We start from the raw sequence: 21,061 nt of genomic DNA on the forward strand, positions 1-21,061 counted from the left end.
TTTGAGCAAATTTCTCTTCCAAACTGGGTTTGGAAGTTTTAACAGAAATGGGACTAGGTCCAGGATGGGATTTGATCCCTTAATTAACAGGCTTGGATCCAGTTAGAGGCCTCTTACACCTGACTGGGTCAGAAAAAAACCGGTAGTAAATGGTAATAGTGTAGGGATTGTAAAATTTGGCTTTTGAAAATTCACAGGGATTTTTGTATTCTACCCTTTGTTTCATTTTTCTTGCATTTAAATCATTTAAAAAACCAACTTAGGAGTCATGAGTTCTTTGCGAGAAGGTTTTCAAGCAGAGACAGCAACCACTTCACAGAGGTAATAAATACTTCCTTCTACAATATTCATTGAATGACGATTAGCTATCAGGCACATTAGATCAAAGAGCACAGTAACCTTGTGATAACAGGATTCAATGATCTTAAAATTGGGAAAATATATGCATTAGCCACTTTTCAACTTACCTTTTTTTTCTCCTGCAATACTATTATTTCATATAGTCGTGGGATAAATGAGCAATAATTTTGTTGTTGATCTCTCTTGACGTTAACATTTTCATAATATGATTTCTTTTTCCTTTAGAAAATTTGAATAGAAATTAAGAGTTCTCAATTTTAAACCTATAAATATTTATGTAAGCAAAGAAATTCTTTCTACAGCAACATGTCCTGCAATTAAAGTATGAAATAATAAGATTATCTAGGTGTATTAGACCAATGTATTCAAAATTTTGTAAAATGTACTGGTTTTCTTGGTTCTCTGAATTTTTCCAATTCAGAGCATTATTATAAACCTATCTGAATAATTATTACATAAAGAAAATAAGATCTGGTATTTACATCGTGAATTGAACAAAAAGCTAACCCTAAAAAAAAGTGTCCTGTGTAGTCTATGTACCATTAAAAGTCTAAAATTCCAAATCCCTTGGTATTTCAACTATTATCGAAATAAGAGGAAAATAGCCCTATGCTATTTATATCATAAAATAATCAGAAAAGGGCATAAAGATCTTTGAAAACAAAAAGGAAGCTTCTTTTCATTGAAATTCAGACAACCTCAAGAAAGAATCAGAAACTAAATAAGCAGTGAGCAAGAGCCCCAGCTTGGAGTTAGACAGCCTAATAAGATCCCAGCATTGCTACCTACTGCTACCTATTGGTTATATAACCTTATGCAAACTAACTTCTCTAAGCTTCAGATTCATCACCCAATGAATCTGGTGACTGGAATCTGGTAATTGGAAATACTAATAACCAATTCTCAAGGTTGCAATGATTAAAGTAGACAATATATGTAAGGTAATTAATGCCATACATGGCTCATAATAAGCACACAGTAACTGTTAGCTATTATTATTGCAAGAATCACATTTAAACAGGCTATACAGACCACACTACTATTTTTTCTATTTTTTAAAGGTAATTTCAGAAAAAAATCTGATACCCAACATTTCCAACAAACTATACCAAACATATGCAGATTAAAAAATATATAATACAAAGTTATGTAATTGCTATTACTTTCTTTGTTCAGCAGTGCTATGATTTAATATGCACTTACCATCCCTGCTCACGGCTAAAGGCTCACCTCCTCACTGATTGTTATTTGCTAAAAACTCAACAAGTAAACTCGCTTTCAAACCTCAGAAAGGTTTATGGATAAGAAATTTATATGTGGAATATCAGAAATGTCACATATCATTTAGGCCTGTATCTTTACCAAAAAGAGACCTATACACTTATCTTTCATTTACAGTAACCAAATATCTCCACTTTTATACTGAATCAAGCCTCCCAGAATAATTCTGCCTCACCAAATAAAACAAAAAGTCCAAGAAAGAAAAAAACAAGTAGAAAATATCAACTGCCATAAGGAACTAAGACAACTACAAGTCAAAGGTACAAAAATGGTGAAGTAACTGAAGCAGTCAGGAATGCAATCCATATTCATACATTTCTTCAGGTAGAAGTTAAAACACAAATGGAAGAAGAGGAAAAACAGGAGAAATAACAAAGATCAAATAAAGCAAGAGCACAACAAATGGGGAATGAATGAGAGTGGGACAAGGTTGAGGAAGTAAAACAGACTGGTAGGAAAAACCACCAAGCAGAATCAGTTAACACTGCTTACAGTCCCAGGTATGCCTGGGGTACTCACGCAGTAGTGAAATGGATGGAAAACAATCATCATAGAATGATATACATTTTAAAAGATGAATTTTGATTTATGCTATTTAAACCTCAATAAAACTGAGAAGAGGGGAAAGAGAGACGGTGAGAGAGAGAGAGAGCATGAGCACAAACCAGCCAATCTGGCAGAAGAAAAGGATAGGATTAAAATATTGAAGAACAAAAGCATATGTCAAGAAGACTATGATATGTGTTAGAGTATTCTACAGACCTTGTCTTGTTTGGAATAATAATAATAATATTAAGTAAAGACTTAATTAAGCTAAATATATATGTTAAGGTTCTAGCATAACTACTAAAAGAATAAAAATACAAAGGTATATATTCCATATTAAGAGAGTGAAAAAGTGAACAGGATAATGGATTAGAGTATAAATTCCCAAAAACAAAGGCCATGTTTTATTCTTGTTATTCTCAGTTATTAAGTTCAGAACTGGCACATAGCAAGAATTCAAACAATGTTTACTCAATGAATGAATAGTAGCAGGGGAGTCCAAGCAAGATCCTAAAATATATCCACTGCTAGTAAACAGATATATTTGATCTGTCTAGCAAATTAATTGAGTATGTAATCACTCTGGGGCTTCTTGGGAGAAAATTTATGCTATGAAAGAAAAAGAATCAGGCAGACAAGCTGGACCCTTAAAAAATTAATTATTAGAAAGGGTAGCAGACTCTGAGAACAATATGGTATTTGTTACTCAATTTTGCCTTCCATGAACTGATGTCTAAAACCTCACTGTAGGAGTAGGAGAAAATAGAGTTATTTTGCCAGAAATGTATTTCTTCATAAATAGTCTCTGACTTACACTGACTGAGAATGCCTTCTAAATCCATCATGTAGTCAGAGGAATGAAGATGAGAGCCAGGGATAAAATGGAGAATTCTGGGTCACCTTCTTTTACATTTTCTCTGATCTTTTATCTACTTTATAATTAAGGACAGTATATTTTAGTACATGGCTACATGCGCTGTGTAATCGAACAGGCTTCAATTTAACTTTAGCTCTGCCATTTAATAGCTGCATGATCTTGAACATGTTATTTATCCCCTCTAACCCTTGCATTTTTTACTGATAAAATAGATATAACAATATTAACTATGCAAAGCTTGCTGTGAAGATTAAATGAGTTAATGCATATATAGTAGATAGCACAAGATTTGGCTTATAAAAAAACAATTAACTTGGGGGGATGGGGGGCTAGGGGAGAGATAGCATTAGGAGAAATACCTAATATAGATGATGGGTTGATGGGTGCAGCAAAACACTATGGAACGTGTATACCCATGTAACAAGCCTGCATGTTCTGCACATGTATCCCAAAACTTAAAGTATAATTTAAAAAATCAATAACTTTCATATACATTACACCAAAATGTAATACTTCTTGGAGTTTTTCATACTAATTTTTCCTTTCTTTACGGCATAGCCTAGTGTGAATTATTAGAATACTTTTCTAGTCAAGAGCTACATTAAAGGTATACTACATTTTTTTACTTACTGGACTATATCATACTGTCCTGGACCAGGACCTGACTTTTTAGGTAACTCTCGTCTTCCTGAAGAGTTGCCAAAATGTATACCTTTGTATTTCAAAGTTGCACTGGAAACACCCTAAAAAATAAAAAGTTTTAAAAAGTGAGGATAAAACATAGTTTAAATAAGTCATGAAACAATGTTTGGCTTTACCTAAGTCTAAATCCAAAGCAAGGATAGCCTCAGTAAGGGGGTTCCACTGGCAAATGCTAAAGTGCTCTTGGATAGATCCCAGGCTAAGTTATCACTGTTGGTTCCCATTCCACTCCTGAGTCAGCTACGGTTCCCAGAGAAGTACCTCTAACATTAGCATATTCTCAACCCATATGAACAGCTTTGCTCTTGGCAGTACACCCAGTAATCTAAAACTTTAAGAAAAATGAAAATTAGCTCCTCATTTAAAAAAGAGAGAGGGGACAACATTATTTGGGAAATAGAAATACCTATTAAAAATACCTTAACTAAACAGATTGAAAAAATGCAAACATCACCAACAGTCATTAGATAACTTCATATTAACGTAACCTTTAAACAGAGTCAGAAATACTTAACAATAAATTAAACACTACCCTAGTTCATTTTATTGCTAATGCTTAAAGACAGGATCAATCTTTTAATGACAGAGAAATTATTTGTGACAAGAAATAATCATCTATCCTTTATACCCACTACAATAAATGTTAAAATTAGGCATGAACCATAAAAAGTTTAAGCACACTGTTTCACCAGAAACTAAAACAATAAAGCATAACACAACAGTAGCTTTTTTTTTTTACAGGAATCCTCTTAACCTAAAACACTCTTAGTTGAGAAATCATTTAAGAATATTTTAAAACATATTTTTAAGCTAATGGTATTTACTACAATTTCCATAACATATAGTTTAACAATGTGTCAGGTTGTTACAGCAGGTTGACAGCCCGACATGAGCAGGGTAAGATAGAGCCCCCCCAACCAAGAATGTCAGGCGACCATCAGGTGATGGTCAGGCAGTTGTTAACAGTCTAAAATAATAATTGATTGCAGCTGGCACCAGGGAAAGGCAGTCTCCCAAGAGAAAAATCCTGAAGCTGGTGATCAGCAGCTTCCAGATAACATCTCAGGAGTTGGGCAAATGGGCTCACACATGCACACTAAAAGGCAAAATGGCCGTGTTTAACCGGTATATGACCCTCTAGGGGCATTCAACTGGAAACGTAGGAATGCCTCAAGTGAGCATGTGTACAACTCCAGTAAACACACTGCACACATGGCCCCTCTCAAGTGCTAGAAAGCCACTGAGCATGTGAACAGCCCACCCCAAGGAAAGAATCAGGGGACAAGTAATGCAAGACCCTGGAAGCATGCCAACATACAAAACCCAAAGTTAAAAAGTCAATTCATGCACTTGATCTCTCAAATCACCTGCTTGGCCCTCTTCCAAGTGTTCTTTACTTCCTTTCATTCCTGGACTAAAGTTTTTTAATAAATTTTTACTCCCACTCTAAAACTTGCCTTGGTCTCTCACTCTGCCTTATGCCCCTCGATTGAATTCTCTCTTATGAGGAGGCAAGAATTGAGCTGGCTGCATACCCATATGGATTTGCCACCGCTAAGTTGTTCTAGGTGGCTATTACTATTCTATAGCAGTGGAACCAACCTCTCTCAGTTACCATTATAAGCAATAATAATGCAGTAAGTAGTAACATTAGTGACAAAAGCATAATTTCAGTTCAAAATGGTGAATCAAATCCATACCTGCCCCATCCAACTCCAAAATTTCAAAAGAAGTATATCAAATAGACACAAGTAAGTGCTAGAAACTTCACATGCCAGGAACTTTAAAGACTTTCTGAAAGATATAGCACAGCAAAGACTAGAACCAGAAAAGGACCTCATTACATATGAAAAGAGTCTCAGCTGAACCCTCTTATCCCCAGAACCAGAAAAGGACCTTATTACATTTAAAAGAGTCTCAGCTGAACCCTCTTAACATTCCCAAAAAACAGAAACTGGAGATCAACTCTTAGGTAGCGAGTAGGGGGCAATTCTCAAAACTACTAGCACCTTTGGAGATGTGAACCAGTGCCATTACATTAAGTGATGAGGAGAATGCTAACCTCCACTTTATTATTGGCAGATGTAGTTGAAACTAAATTGAAAGCACTTTCTCCTGCCCCTAGTGACTTTCTAGTTATAGAGGCACCACTCCAGAAAGCTTTGAGGTGCCGCAACAAAATCCAAAAAGAAGCTGGCGCACACTAAAATTCCTTGAACTTACCACTAACACCTAGCCCCCACACATTATAATATATAAGCACAATAGAATTAACTTTCCCTTCTACATCTGCCTGGCCTGAAAAAATTAAATGCGGACTGTGATGGTCAATCTTAGATGTCAGTTTGACTGAGTTAAGGAATACTCACATAGCTGATAAAGTGTTATTTCTGGGTATGTATTTGAGGCTGTTTCCAGAATAGATAGGTATTTGAATCAGTGAACCATCCTCACCCAATGTCGTGGGCACCATTCAATCAGTTGAGGGCCCAGATAGAACAAAAAGACAGAAGAAAGGTAAATTTGTTCTCTTTTCTGGATCTGAGATGCCCATCTTCTCCTACCCTTGGACATCAGAACTCCAGGTTTTCTAGCCTTTGGATTCTTGGACTTTCTCCAGCAGCCCCTCAGGTTCTCAGGCTTTTTTCCTTGGACTAAGAGTTATACCATCAGCTCCCATGGTTCTCAGGCCTTCAAACTTGAACTCAGCTGCTCCACCAGCTCCCTTACTTCTCCAGCTTGCAGACAGCATATCATGGGACTTATCAGCCTCCATAATCATTTGAGCCAATTCCCAGAATAAACCCCATCTCACATATATAGTTATGCACCACATAATGATGTTTCAATGATGGACTGCATATATGACAATGGACCACATATACAATGGTGAGCCCATAAGATTACAACACCATATATTTACTGTTCCCTTTCAATGTTTAGATGTATTTAGACACACAAATAACACTGTGTATCTGGATCTTTGTAATCTGTACCACACAGTACAATAACATGCTATTCAGGCTTGAACCACAGAAACAATGGGCTATACCATATCGCTTAGGTGTGTCGTAGACTATACCATCTAGATTTGTGTAAATATACTCTATGATGTTCACACAATGACAAAATCACCTAACAATGCATTTCTTAGGACGTATCCCCATCATTAATTGACACATGACTGTGTAAGCATTGGTTCTGTTTCTCTGCAGAATCCTAATACAAAGACTAACACAACCTCTGACAGAACTTTAATGTTTGCATGAAGTAAAATGAGACCTTTGTTGATTCTTTTTTCATAGATGCAAACTTGTACAGAAAATTATAGTTTTTCTAAAGAGTTATCCTGCTTTGATTTTAGTAAGTCCCCTTGATTATTTCTTTCTTTGGTGGTAGAGAATATTGGAGTTGACGAGAGAAACAAGAAGTCGTCTGCTATGTCCAAGTAGAATTCAGACATGTTTTGGAATACCTGGTGAACAAAGCAAAACAACCAAAAGGGAAATGTAAAAACTAATCCTACGGGAAGAAGCAGCTAATCATGATGGCCCACACCTAGTAAGAAAATCTTAGTGTCAAAAGAGTGGCAATGCTAAATACTGGGGATTTTCTGTCAACTGGGTTTGCGTTCTAACACAGACAATCCTCAATGACTTTATGCCTCATATCCTTTTGAGTGTGAAGAAACTACGAAAAAAAAAAACTAACTGTTTCACTAAAATATTGGCTAAAAGAAAAAAAAAAAAAAACCCTGCACTACTTTTGAACCTTTCTAATAGAGTATAACACGAAGAAAGACATCATCCTCCTCCCCCTACTTTATCCCAGCTAATCCGGCAGCTTTAGCTGTGAAAGAGAACATTGGTGGAAACGCCCAGCAGAGAGCACCATATGGCAAGAGACTGAAGTGCCTGGTGGAACAGCAGCTGTACTCAATGGAAAGAGACTTAATTCGGGAGCATAGCGGAGACAGCCCCCGGAGATGTCTAGAAATACGTGGGTAGAGGAACTTTGCAAAAGGCTGTATGTCCTCTACATTGATGGTTACAGACAAAATAAAATGGTATTTAAGTTATTAACATTATTGCAACTCTCTTTAGTAACTCCAATCCAATGAAGCCTGGGAAAATGTGTTATATAAGTAAAAAGGATTAATCCTTATTTCCTCTAGGAATATTTCCAGCACTGTACGTGGTCTCAGTGGGCTTGAATTATTGATCTGCAAATCCCTTCTGTTGTAACACAAAGAGCAGAAAGGCATTTTCCCTTCTTCACTATGGACATTCAGCTTTAACACTGAGTGTTGAGTGATAGTCTTAAAAAGCACTATCTCAAAGTAATATATTATTATTCTTAATAGCATTATTATTATTATTACAAGTAGGGATTCTAATTTGATACACAATTCCAAAGCCCAGCCCCTTGTCATGTCCTTGAAGGAACAAAGCTATGAATAAGAACTGAAAGACCTATCCTGCAAATCTCTGTAACACATAGGGTATATATACACTACTTTGGAATTCCTAAGTATAACACAAAAGGAAATAAGAGAGTCAGACCATCCAAAGGCATTGGGTTTGGTGGGTGTAGGGGGGCAGAGACAAATGCTATAAAACTTAGCAGAATGACATACAAAAGTGGCAGAGTCTGACATGTCCAGCACAGCAGTACATGCCAGTAAAAGAGCACTGGGAGAAACCCCAGCATCCACTAGAGTAACTGAAAACACTCTTCTTACAGGGTCAGTGGCAATTCCAAAGACTGCTGTGCCAAACAGAACTTCAGGAAGAGAGAGAACCTAGCCAAACAACACTTTCTCTTGCTAAAGTAAGTGCTCCAGACCACCTTTCAAATGCAATTACCTAATACAACCATGGATTTTAAAGTACATAGGCAGTTTTGATGGCAGAAAGAATGAAATTTCCCATTTATGTTAGAGTTTATTTTTAACTCAGAAATAAAGCAGAACATCATAATTGTGCATATTTTTTTCTACTATATTATGACCATAACAGACAGTGAAGTAGAAAATCTGAAACTACATTCTAATATAATATAGTCATGCTGAATATTTTAGACATTGTATATATTTCATACAAGAACATATCTAATATATTGATTTACTATAGTCTATACATTTGTCAAAAAATCAATATTTTAAAATACAGCATTCTGATGTCATCTTTTACATCATATTTTTATAGCCTAAAATCATGTTAAGGTTTTGTATTAACTCTTTTAATGCAATGATTCAAGACCTTGAGCAGTATTCTATCGAAGAAGCTTTCTTTAAGTGAATTTACATTATTGAGATTTTATGATTCAATTGGTTCACAATTCTAATGGTAATCCAGTAGGAGGAAAGATTATGTATGTGTACATGCGCACACGCACACACAATTTAAGACCCTACAATAATATCCACTTTGTGTGTGTGTGTGTGTGTGTGTGTGTGTGTGTGTCTACAATATTATCCATTTCATTTAAACCACGTGAATTGACAAGTACTTAACTCATTAACCTCTGCGGTACTCAGGTAGATGTTCAATCAGAAATTTAAAAGCCTTTTAAAAATACAGACAGAAAACAAAGGATAAATTGATGCACTCTTATCTCTAAATTACAGTTTCTTTTATTTTATGTCAAGAAGTGTTGGCAATACCAACTTCAAGGTCACTGTCAATTTTGAAAATCATTAGCAAATAAAATATGACTTAATTGAAGCAAACAGCATGGAACTGCATTATTTTAAGTAAATGCTATAGTATAATTTGAAGAAGAATTACTAACTGCCACTCTCACTGACAATTAAATAAATGAAGATGGGGCTATGCAACTTTCCCCCATGTCTTTCCATAATTAAATATGGAAATAGAACTTGTGAACAATTAAAAGGCCCAAAGTGCATCAATTCAAACACTAATGAACTGTTTTCCAGTGTGGCAGCACACAGGTAGTTCCCAGCATGTTATCATTAGCAAATATGTCAGTATCATCATTCCAATCACAAACTTTGCTTCTGAAATCCACCTCTGAAAAATAGATTTCTAATAGTTACCTGGGCTCTTCTAAAAGAAGAAAGAAGCTAAATTTTATCATTCAAAATGTTATATAAAATAACTTTTTTGTAGAATTTCTCTTTACAAATTAAATTTAGCTAAAGTTTATCATTTGTCACTTAGAGTCTTACACAACTCTTAATTCTGTATTTAAGCTTTATTAGACAGCTTCAGCAGATGTGATTCACCAGTTAAGAAAGAATCACAATAATTACCCATCTATTGGATTATTTTCTTAATTTTCTATCAATATGCACCTCTGGAAACTAAACCCACATATAGTATTAAATATTATTTCAAAAAGCAAGCAAAGAGTTACACAGAATTATCGAAACTTTGGATAAGATTTGAATTAACATTATTACAGTATCAATTTGGCAGTAGTTTGTGAAGAACTTGTGTTTTTCTGCAGGAGAAACAGAAGAAAATAAAGCCTTCAGCTACTGAACTTTACCACACTATCTCTAGTTCTCTCAAATACAAGATGAGGATTTCAAAAAATATTACAATTCAGTTTGTATTAAACTTTGCTGAATCTTCTTGAATATTATGAACTATGTCTTTAACTGATATAGAAAACTGTTTTTATATAACGTTTTTAAATTACATCTAGATTTTTATTCCAATAAATACAAGTTGTATTGATTCAATAATTATTAAATTAGGCCATCAAATAAATTAGGTCATCAAATAAATGTCTTCTTCTTCTTCCTTATTTCTATAAATAATAATTTAGCCAGGAAGTGATCAAGTTTTATATGTCAAAGTAATGCTTATTCATGTGGGGAAAGGATTTTATACATGCAGGGAAGCTTGAAGGCATTATTGTGGCCTTCTAATAGATGATACATTATTCTGAAACAAAAAAAAAATAGCTTAAAGCAAGAATTACATTTTGAGACGTAAGTTAAGAGTGATTAGGGAATTATTAAGCTAAAGCCAAGAATCTATGACTAATTGTGAAGAATGCTTATTTCAATATATTAGACCATAGTTATTTTTCCCAGGATATTTTAGGTAAGGAAACAGCACAAAGATTAAGTAACTTGGCCAAGGACAAGTAACTATTAAGTGGTAGAGTCAGGACACATAACCAGGAAGTCTGGCTCCATTACACTTCTTTGCATAACTTGTCCTTCACCTTGGGGAGAATATCCTAATATCAAATCATAAGACCATTTCACTGGAGTTTTTACAGAATTGAACCTATTGTTCAGATAAGCATATCTTACTCAAATATTTAAGATACTTAAATATCTTAATGAAGATTAATTGTCACATTGTTATTAATAGGATGATGGGACAGTCAAGGCCTGGAAGACCAGGTATGTCATAGAGAGAGAGAATGAAATATTCTTGAGACAAAAACTCCCACGGCCAGAAAGAAATGGGAATTCTCATGGCTAGAACAGGAAACATGTAACTTATATTATCCTCACTTTCCATGTTACCAGAATTAATCTGGTTCTTCATAATTTTTATAGCATGAAACAATGTATTAGTCTCAAAATATCTGCCTACTACTGTACTTAAACACAAAATGTATTATTTCTAGTTTGTTCCATAATCAATAGGAATTTTTCTAAAAACTTACAAATCAAAAATTAAATAATACTGGCTTATATATTTACCTTTGTCATTGTTCTTTAATTCTTTGTATGAATTTGAGTTACTGTCTGATAAGCTTTCATTTCAGCCTGAAGACTCCATTTGGTATTTCTTTTAGGGGGTATGCCAGCAACAAATTCTGTCAGCTTCCATTTATCTGAAAATGTCTTAATTTCTCCTTTATTTTCAAGGAATAGCTTTGCTGATTCTAGAATTCTTGACTGGCAGTCTGTTTTTTCAACACTTTGAATAAGTCATCCCCCTCCCTCTGACCTCATGATTTCTATTAACCTTCTGGGGGATTCCTTCTACATGATATGTCACTTTTTTCTTGCTGCCCTAAAGATTTTCTTTTTGTCTTTGGCTTTCAACAGCTTGACTGTGATGTGTCTAGGTGTGCATCTCTTTGGATTAATCTTACTTAGAGTTTGTTGAGCTTCTTCTTTCTGTTATGTTTTTTCATCAAATTTGGGATGTTTTCAGCCATGATTTCTTCAAATATTCTCTTTTCTCCTTTCTCTTTCTCCTCCCCTTCTGGGATTCCCATTATGTGTATGTTGGTATACTCGATAGTGTCCCCTAGATCTCTGAGGCTCTGATTACTTTTCTTCATCCTATTTTCTTTCTGTTCATCAGACTGCATAATATCAATTGACATGTCTTCAAGTTAACTGATTCTTTCTTCAGCCAATTCAAATTTTCTTTTGGGCTCCTCTAGAAAGTTTTTCATTTCAATTATTGTAATTTTCAATTCCAGATTTCTACTCAGTTTGTTTTTATAATTTCTACCTCTTTATTCATGCTCTCTATTGGGTGAGGCACTATTCTTATACTTCCATTTAGTTCTTTAGACATAGTTTGCTTTATTTCTTTGAACATATTTAAAATAGCTAATTTAAAAATTTTATCTAAGAAGTCTAATGCCTTGGCTTCCCCAAGAACAATTTCTTTTTCTGTATATGGGCCATTTTTTTTATTATTTGCATGTCTCATAATTCTTTGCTGAAACCAGATATTTTGTATGATATAATGTGACAACTATGAATATCAGAATTCCTACCCTGAGGGTTTGTTTAGTGATTTTCCTAGACTAATTCTCTAAAGTCTGTATTCTTTGTACACTGAAATCTCAGCCTAATTAGCTGAGTGGTCAGGTAATGTTTGGACAAAAATTTTCTTAAGTGCCTTGAACCAATAAATCTCCAACCTTTGCAAAGGCCCTCCGTACATGTGTTGGGGCATAATTTTAATGCTCAAGCAGTCAATTTACAAATCTGTGTTTAGCCATCACTTCCTGCTTGTGTAGAGCCTCAAGGTCACCCGAAGGTAAGAGCTTGTAGATTCTCAACTCTTTTTTTTGCAGTGATAGTTTACCAATTCTAAAACTACTTTCAATGTATTACGGGATTAAGCAAATGGGTACATAATGAGGATAATGGGAGCTAGGTTTCTCACTGTGGAAGCAGCGAGTCAAATATGGAAAGAGAAAGTCTAGAATAAACCTGTGGTGTTAGACTGAAATTGGAGGTATATGTATAAACTCAAAGGTTTTAACAGACAAATAAGAAGTATAGATTTCTTACTCTGTCCATTGAGATGACCTAGAAGCCATAACACCCAGTAACAATGCATGTACCTAGTATACAGGTCTTACTTTGAAATACATTCTGCTGCTATGGAAGTAGGGCTCCTTAAAGAAGTGGCTGATTGCAAGGCTCAGGCAAGCAAATAAATAAAACAAACCTGGAATATCTTTTTATGCCAGAAAGTAAGGCAATTTTCAAAGAATGATATGAACATGTCAAAAGGACACAAGAAGTGGCTTAAAAGGCTCCCAAGGGTCAAATCTGGAATCACCAATGCCTCAAAATAAACAATAAATAAATAAATTATAGCACTTTGAGTAAAATAGGAATTCATAAATCTATACTGATATATAAATGAGGAAAAAATAAAGCTCTTCTTTATAGTAAAATGCCAACAAATAAAGGTTAAAAAAATAGAGTTAGAAAACTACCATTTGATAAGCATCATGGTAAAACTGCTTCAGGAATCAATAGATGTTAAAACTATTAAGTGAGAGTTTGATGAGAAATAGGTAAGAGTTTGATGAGGAATGAAATATAGTCTTAAAGTAATCCTCAAAAAATATTTACTTTACATGAGTTAAAACTAGAAGTCACCACCTCAAGTTAACACAATCATTTATGAGATAAATACCTTGTTACTCTTAACATGATGTATTAAGAACCTATCACTTCTATAGTACTCCTGCCAAAATATTAAACAAACCTTCAGATATTCATAATATATACAAACCCATAACTGAAGCATATTCTACAAAATAAATAACCTGTACTCTTCAAAAAAAAGTAAAGATTAAAAAAGACAAATACTGAAGAACTGTTCCAAATTAAGGGATTCTAAAGAGACATGCAACTAAATGCAACATGTAATATCAGATTGAACTCTGGATCAAAAATCTTTTTTTCTATAAAAGATGTAATTGAGATAATTAGCAATATTTTTCATAATAATGAATGAAATGCCCTGATTTTGATAACTGCATTGTGGTTATAAAAAAGAATATCTTTTTTTTTTTTTAAAGTTCTAGAGTATATCAGCAGAATGTGCAGGTTTGTTACACAGGTAAACATGTGCCATGGTGGTTTGCTGCATATTAAGCCCCACATGCATTAGCTATTTTTTTCTGTTGCTCTCCATCCCCCAAACCTACCTCCAACAGGCCCTATTGTGTGTTGTTCCCCTCTTTGTGCTCATCATTTAGCTCCCACTTATAAGAACATCTGGTGTTTGGACTTCTGTTCCTGTGTTATTTGCAGAGGATAATGGCTTCCAGCTCCATCCATGTCCCTCCAAAGGACATGACATTTTTCCTCTTTATGGTCAATCCTTTTTACGGCTGTATAGTATTCCATGGTGTATATGTGTCACATTTTCTTTATCCAGTCTATCATTGAAGGCAGTTGGGTTGATTCCATGGCTTTACTATTGTGAATAGTGCTGGAATGAACATATTCATGCATGTTTTTTTGTTTTTGTTTTTGTTTGAGATGGAGTCTTGCTCTGTCACCCAGGCTGGAGTACAGTGGTGCAATCTTGGCTCACTGCAACCTCTACCTCCTGGGTTCAAGCAATTCTTCTGCCTCAGCCTCCCAAGTAGCTGAGACTACAGATGCACGGTACCACACCTGGCTAATTTTTGTATTTTTAGTAGAGACGGGGTTTCACCATATTGGTCAGGCTGGTCTTGAACTCCTGACCTCATGATCCGCCTGCCTCGGCCTTCCAAAGTGCAGGGATTACAGGCATGAGCCACCATGCCTGGCCACATGTATCTTTATAATAGAGTGATTTATATTCCTTTGGGTATATACCCAGTAATAAGATTGCTGGGTCAAGTGGTATTTCTGCTTCTAGATCTCTGAGGAATCACCACACTGTCTTCCACAATGACTGACCTAATTTACATTTCCACCAACAGTGTAAAGGCATTCCTATTTCTCTGCAACCTTGCCAGCATCTGTTGTTTCTTGACTTTTTAATAATCACCATTCTGACTGGTGTGAGATGGTATCTCATTGTGGTTTTGGTTTGCATTCCTCTAATGATCAGTGATGAGCTTTTTTGCATATGTTTGTTGGCTACACAAATATCTTCTTTTGAGAAGTGTCTGTTCATGTCCTTTGCCCACTTTTTACTGGGGTTGCTTTTTATTGTAAATTTGGTTAAGTTCCTTATAACTTTGGATATTAGACCTTTGTCAAATGGATAGATTGCAAAAATTTTCTCCCATTCTGTAGGTTGTCTGTTTGTGCTGACGATAGTTTCTTTTGCTGTGCAGCAGCTCTTTAATTAGATCCCAGTTGTCAACTTTTGCTTCTGTGTCAATTGCTTTTAGCATTTCTGTCACGAAATTTTTGCCTGTGCCTATGTTCTCAATGGTATTGCTCAGATTTTCTTCTAGGATTTTTATAGTTTTGGATTTTACATTTCTTTAATCTGTATCTTGAGTTAACTGTTGTATAAGAAGGGGTCCAGTTTCAGTTCTCTGCATATGGCTAGCCAGTTCTCCCAGCACAATTTATTAAATAGGGAATCCTTTCCTCATTGCTTGTTTTTGTCAGGTTTGTTGAAGATCAGATGTGCAATGTTATTTCTGAGTTCTATATTCTGTTCCATTGGTCTACATTTCTGTTTTTCTACCAGGACCAAGCTGTTTTGGTTAATGTAGCCTTGTAATATAGGTTGAAGTCAGCTAGTGTGATGCCTCTAGTTTTGTTCTTTTTGCTTAGGATTGTCTTGGCTATACAGACTCTTTTTTGGTTCCATATGAATTTTAAAATAGCTTTTACTAATGCTGTGAAGAATGTCAATGGTAGTTTAAAGAAAATAGCATTGAATCTATAAATTACTTTAGGCAAGACGGCCTTTTTCATGATATAGATTCTTCCTATCCATGAACATGCAATGTTTTTTCATTTGTTTGTGTCCGTTCTGGCTTCCTTGAGCAGTGGTTTGTAGTTCTACTTGAAGAGGTCCTTCACTTCCCCTGTTAGCTGTATTCCTAGGTGTTTTATTATTTTGGTAGCAATTGTGAAAGGGAGTTCATTTATGATTTAACTCTCTGCTTGTCTCTTGTTGGTGTATAGGAATGCCTGTGATTTTTTTTTTTTTTTTTTTTTGTGACAGAGTCTCACTCTGTCACTAGGCTGGAGTGCAGTGGCATGATCTCAGCTCACTGCAACTTCCACCTCCTGGGTTCAAGCGATTCTCCTGCCTCAGCCTCCCAAGTAGCTGGGACTACAGGTGCGCATCACCATGCCAAGCTAATTTTTGTATTTTTAGTAGAGACGGGGTTTCACCATGTTGGCCAGGATGGTCTCGATCTCTTGACCTCGTGATCCACCCGCATCAGCCTCCCAAAGTGCTGGGACTACAAGCACGAGCCACCACACTCGACCAAATGCCTGTGATTTTTGCACATTGATTTTGCATCCTGAGATTTTGCTAAAGTTGCTTATCAGTTTAAGAAGCTTTTGGGCTGAGACAACGGGGCTTTCTAAATATAGAATCATGTCACCTGCAAACAAAGATAATTTGACTTCTTCTCTTCTTACTTGAATACACTTTATGTCTTTCTCTTGCCTGATTTCCCTGGCCAAAACTTCCAATACTATGTTGAATAGGAGTGGTGAGAGAGGGCATCATTGTCTTGTGCCAGTTTTCAAAAGGAATGCTTCCAGGTTTTCCCCATTTAGTATATTGGCTGTGGGTTTGTCATATATGGCTCTTATTATTTTGAGGTATGTTCCTTCAATATGTAGTTTATTGAGAGTTTTTAACATGAAAGGATGTTGAATTTTATCAAAGGCCTTTTCTGTGTCTATCAAGATAATCATGTGATTTTTGTATTTAGTTCTGTTTACATGATGAATTACATTTATTAATTTGCATATGTTGCACCAACCTTGCAACTTGATCATGGTGGATAAGCTTTTTGATGTGCTGCCAGATTTGGCTTGCCAGTATTTTTTGAGGATTTTTTGCATCAATGTTCATCAGGGATATTGGCCTACAGTTTTCTTTTTTTGTTATATCTCTGCCAGGTTTTGGTATCAGGATGATGCTGGCCTCAGAAAATGAGTTAAGGAGGAGTCCCTCCTTTTCATTTTTTTGGAATAGTTTCAGAAGAAGTAGTATCCGCTCCTCTTTGTACCTCTAGTAGAATTTAGCTCTAAATCTGTCTGGTCCTGGGCTTTTTTTGGTTGGTAGGCTATTTATTACTGCCTCCATTTCAGAACTCATTATTGGTCTATTCAGTGATTCAACTTCTTCCTGGTTCAGTCTTGGGAGGCTGTATGCATCCAGGAATTTATCCATTTCTTCTAGATTTTTGTAGTTCATTTGCACAGAGGTGTTTATAGTATCCTCTGATGGTTGCTTGTATTTCTGTGGGGTCAGTGGTGGTATCTCCTTTATCATTTCTGATTGTGTCTATTTGATTCTTCTCTCTTTTCTTCTTTGTTAGTCTAGTTATCAGTCTTTTTAAATTTTTTAAATTTTTTAAATTTTATTAATTTCAAAAAATAGCTTCTGGGTTCATTGATTTTTTGAAGGGTTTTTCATGTCTCTATCTCCTTCAGTACCATTCTGATAATATTTCTTGTCTTCTGCTAGCTTTAGGGTTTGTTTGCTCTTGACTCTCTAGTTCTTTTAGTTGTAATGTTAGAGTGTAGATTTGAGATCTTTCTAGCTTTTTAATATGGGCATTTATTTCTATAAATTTGCTCTTAACACTGCTTTAGCTGCATCTCAGAGATTCTGGTACATTGTCTCTTTGTTCTCTTTAGTTTCAAAGAACTTCTTGATTTATGCCTTAATTTCATTATTTACCCAGGAGTCAGTTAGAAGGTTGTTCGATTTCCATATAGTTGTGTGGTTTTGAATGACTTTTTATATCTTTAGTTCTATTTTGATTATGCTGTTGTCTCAGAGACTGGTCATTATGATTTCAGTTCTTTTCATTTGCTGAAGAGTGTTTTGCTTCCAATTATGTCATCAATTTTAGATTAAGTGCCATGTAGTGCCGAGAAGAACGTATATTCTGTTGTTTTAGGGTAGAGAGTTCTGTAGATACGTATCAGGTCCAGTTGATTTAGAGCTCACTTCTGGTCCTGAATACCTTTGTTAATGTTCTGTCTTGATGATCTAATATTGCTAGTGAGGTGTCAAAGTCTCCCACTATTATTGTGTGGAAATCTAAGTCTCTTTGTAGGTCTCTAAGAACTTGCTTTATGAATCTGGGTTCTCCTGTATTGGGTCCATATATGTTTAGGATAGTTAGCTCTTCTTGTTGACTTGAACCCTTTACCATTATATAATGCCCTTGTCTTTTTTGATCTTTGTTGGTTTGAAGTCTATTTTGTCAGAAACTAGGATTACAACCCCTGCTTTTTTCTGTTTTCCATTTGCTTGGTAAATGTTCCTCCATCCCTTTATTTTGAGCCTGTGTGTGTCTTTGCATGAGATAGGTCTCTTAAATACAGCACACTGATGGATCTTGACTATTTATGTGGCCTGCTATTCTGTGTCTTTTATTGGGGCATTTAGTCCATTTACATTTAAGGTTAATATTGTTATGTATAAATTTGATCCTGTCATCATGATGCTAGCCAGTCATTTTGCAGACTCCTTTATGTAGTTGCTTCACAGTGTCATTGGCCTGTGAACTTCAGTGTGTTTGTGTAGTGGCTGGTAACAGTTTTTTCTTTCCATATTTAGTGCTTCCTTCAGGAGCTCTGATAAGGCAGGCCTGGTGGTGACAAATTCCCTCAGCATTTGATTGTCTGTAGAGGATTTTATTTCTCCTTCACTTATGAAGCTTAGTTTGGCCAAATATGAAATTCTGGGTTGAAAATTCTTTTCTTTCAGAATGTTGAATATTGGCCCCCAATCTCTTCTAGCTTGTAGAGTTTCTACTGAGAGGTCCACTCTTTGTCTGATGGGCTTCCCTTTGTAGGTGACTTGGCCTTTCTGTCTGACTGACCTTAACATGTTTTCTTTCATTTTGGCCTTGGATAATCGGATGATTATGTGTCTTTGGGTTGATCTCATGGAGTATCTTACTGGGGTTCTCTGGATTTCCTGAATTTGAATGTCAGCCTGCCTTGCTAGGTTGGGGAAGTTCTCTAGGATGATATCCTGAGGTGTGTTTTCCAACTTGGTTCCATTCTCCCCATCCCTTTCAGGTATGCCAGTCAGTCATAGGTTCAGTCTTTTTACATAATCCCACATTTTTCAGAGGTTTTGTTCATTCCTTTCCATTTCTTTTTCTCTAACCATGTCTGCCTGTCTTAGCAACAAGATACTCTTCAACTCTGAGATTCCTTTCTCCACTTGGTTTATTTGGCTATTGACACTTGTGATTCCACTGTGAAGTTTTCATGTTGTGTTTTTCAGCTCCATCAGGTCATTTATGTTTCTCTTTAAACTTGTTATTCTGGTTAGCAGCTCCTGTAATGTTTTATCATGATTCTCAGTTTCTTTGCATTAGGTTAGAACATGCTCCTTTTGCTCAGTGAAGTTCGTTATTGCCCACCTTCTGAAGCCTACTTCTATCAATTCATCCATCTCAGTCTCAGCCCAGTTCTCTGCCCTTGCTGAAGAGGTATTGCAATCATTTGGAGGAGAAAAGGCATGGTGGCTTTTTGAGTTTTCAGCATTTTTGCATTGATTCTTTCTCATCTTTGTGGGCTTCTTTTGATCTTTGAGGCTGCTGGACCTTTGGATGGGGTTTTTTGTGGGGTCTTTTTTGTTGATGTTGTTGTTGTTGCTGTTTGTTTTTCTCTTAACATCAGGGCCCTCCTCTGTAGGGCTGCTGCAGTTTTCTGGGGGTCCACACCCTATTCACCTAGGTCCCTCCCCCACCTGGAGGCATCACCAGTGGGGGCTGCAAAACAGCAAAGATGACAGCCTGCTCTTTCCTCTAGAAGCTCTGTCCCAGAGGAGCACCGACCTGATGCCAGCTGGAACACTCCTATATGAGGTGTCTGGCAACCCCTATTGGAAGGTCTCACCCAGACAGGAGGAACAAGATCAGGGACCTGCTTAAAGAAGCAATCTGGCCTCTCCTTGGCAGAGCAGGTGTGCTGAACTGGGATGAATCCCCCTTGTCTAGACTGTCCAGACTCTCCAGGGCCAGCTGGCAGGAAAGACTAAATACAGTGTACTGCAGAGACTGTGGCTGCCCCTCCCGCCAGGGGCTCTGTGCCAGGGAGATCAGAGTCCTGTCCATAAACCCCTGGCTGGAGTTGCTGAAATTCCCATGGGGAGGCCCTGCCTAGTGATGAGGGATGGATCAGGGTCCCACTTGAAGCAGTCTGGCTACAGTCTTCCATACCCACTGTACCGTGGCGTGGGGAATTCCTCCCAGTACAGACCACTCAGTCTCTTTGGCACTGGCAGAAGAAAACAGCCAACTGGAGCTGCAGAGATGGCAGCCACCCCTCCCCAGGGGAACTCAGTCATCTTAGGCAGTCTCCAGCCTGCTGCTGCTAGGCAGCAGAGATTCCAAGCCAGTGGGTCTTAGCTAGTGAGGTTCCATGGGAGTGGGTCCCACTGAATGATGCTGCTTGGCTCTCTGGCTTCAGCCCCCTTCCTACAGGAGTGGATGATCTCCTGCCTCACTGGAATTCCCTGGGCCAGAGTATGAAAAACAACTCCTGCATCTCAGTGCCTGCCCAAGTGGCCGCATGCCTGAGTGGCTGCCAACCTGATTGGCCCCCGTCAGCCTGCACAGCTCTGTGCTTGGGGATCCAAGGCCCTGGTGGTGTGGGCTCATAAGGGGATCTCCTGGTCCATGAGTTGCAAAATCCATGGGAAAAGTGTAGTTTCCTGGACAGGATAACACAATCACTCACTGCCTCCTTTGACTAGGGAAGGGAGCTCCCCTTGCCCCATGCCACTCCCAAGTGGGCCATCATCACTCCACTCTGCTTTTCCTCACTCTCTGTGGGTTGCACCAACCGCCCAGTCAGTCCCAATGAGAGAACCTGGATACCTTAGTTGAAGGTGAATTTACTTGCCATTTTCATTCTTCTCA

At 36.8% G+C, this 21,061-nt stretch overlaps 1 protein-coding gene across 1 annotated transcript in view; it reads right to left on the bottom strand.

Annotated features, from left to right (window-relative positions):
- The window catches only part of STPG2 (sperm tail PG-rich repeat containing 2), a 931,943-nt gene that overhangs the window by 891,982 nt on the left and 18,900 nt on the right, over positions 1-21,061 (bottom strand). The window contains exons 4-5 of the mRNA XM_030819148.1: positions 3,695-3,807; positions 468-579 (exon numbers count right to left, since the gene is read on the bottom strand). Of these exons, the coding sequence (XP_030675008.1) occupies positions 468-579; positions 3,695-3,807 (225 nt within the window). The remainder of the gene's footprint in view (positions 1-467; positions 580-3,694; positions 3,808-21,061) is intronic.

Source organism: Nomascus leucogenys, chromosome 9 (genome assembly GCF_006542625.1).
Source record: "Nomascus leucogenys isolate Asia chromosome 9, Asia_NLE_v1, whole genome shotgun sequence".
In the NCBI taxonomy this organism is placed as follows: Eukaryota; Metazoa; Chordata; class Mammalia; order Primates; family Hylobatidae; genus Nomascus; species Nomascus leucogenys.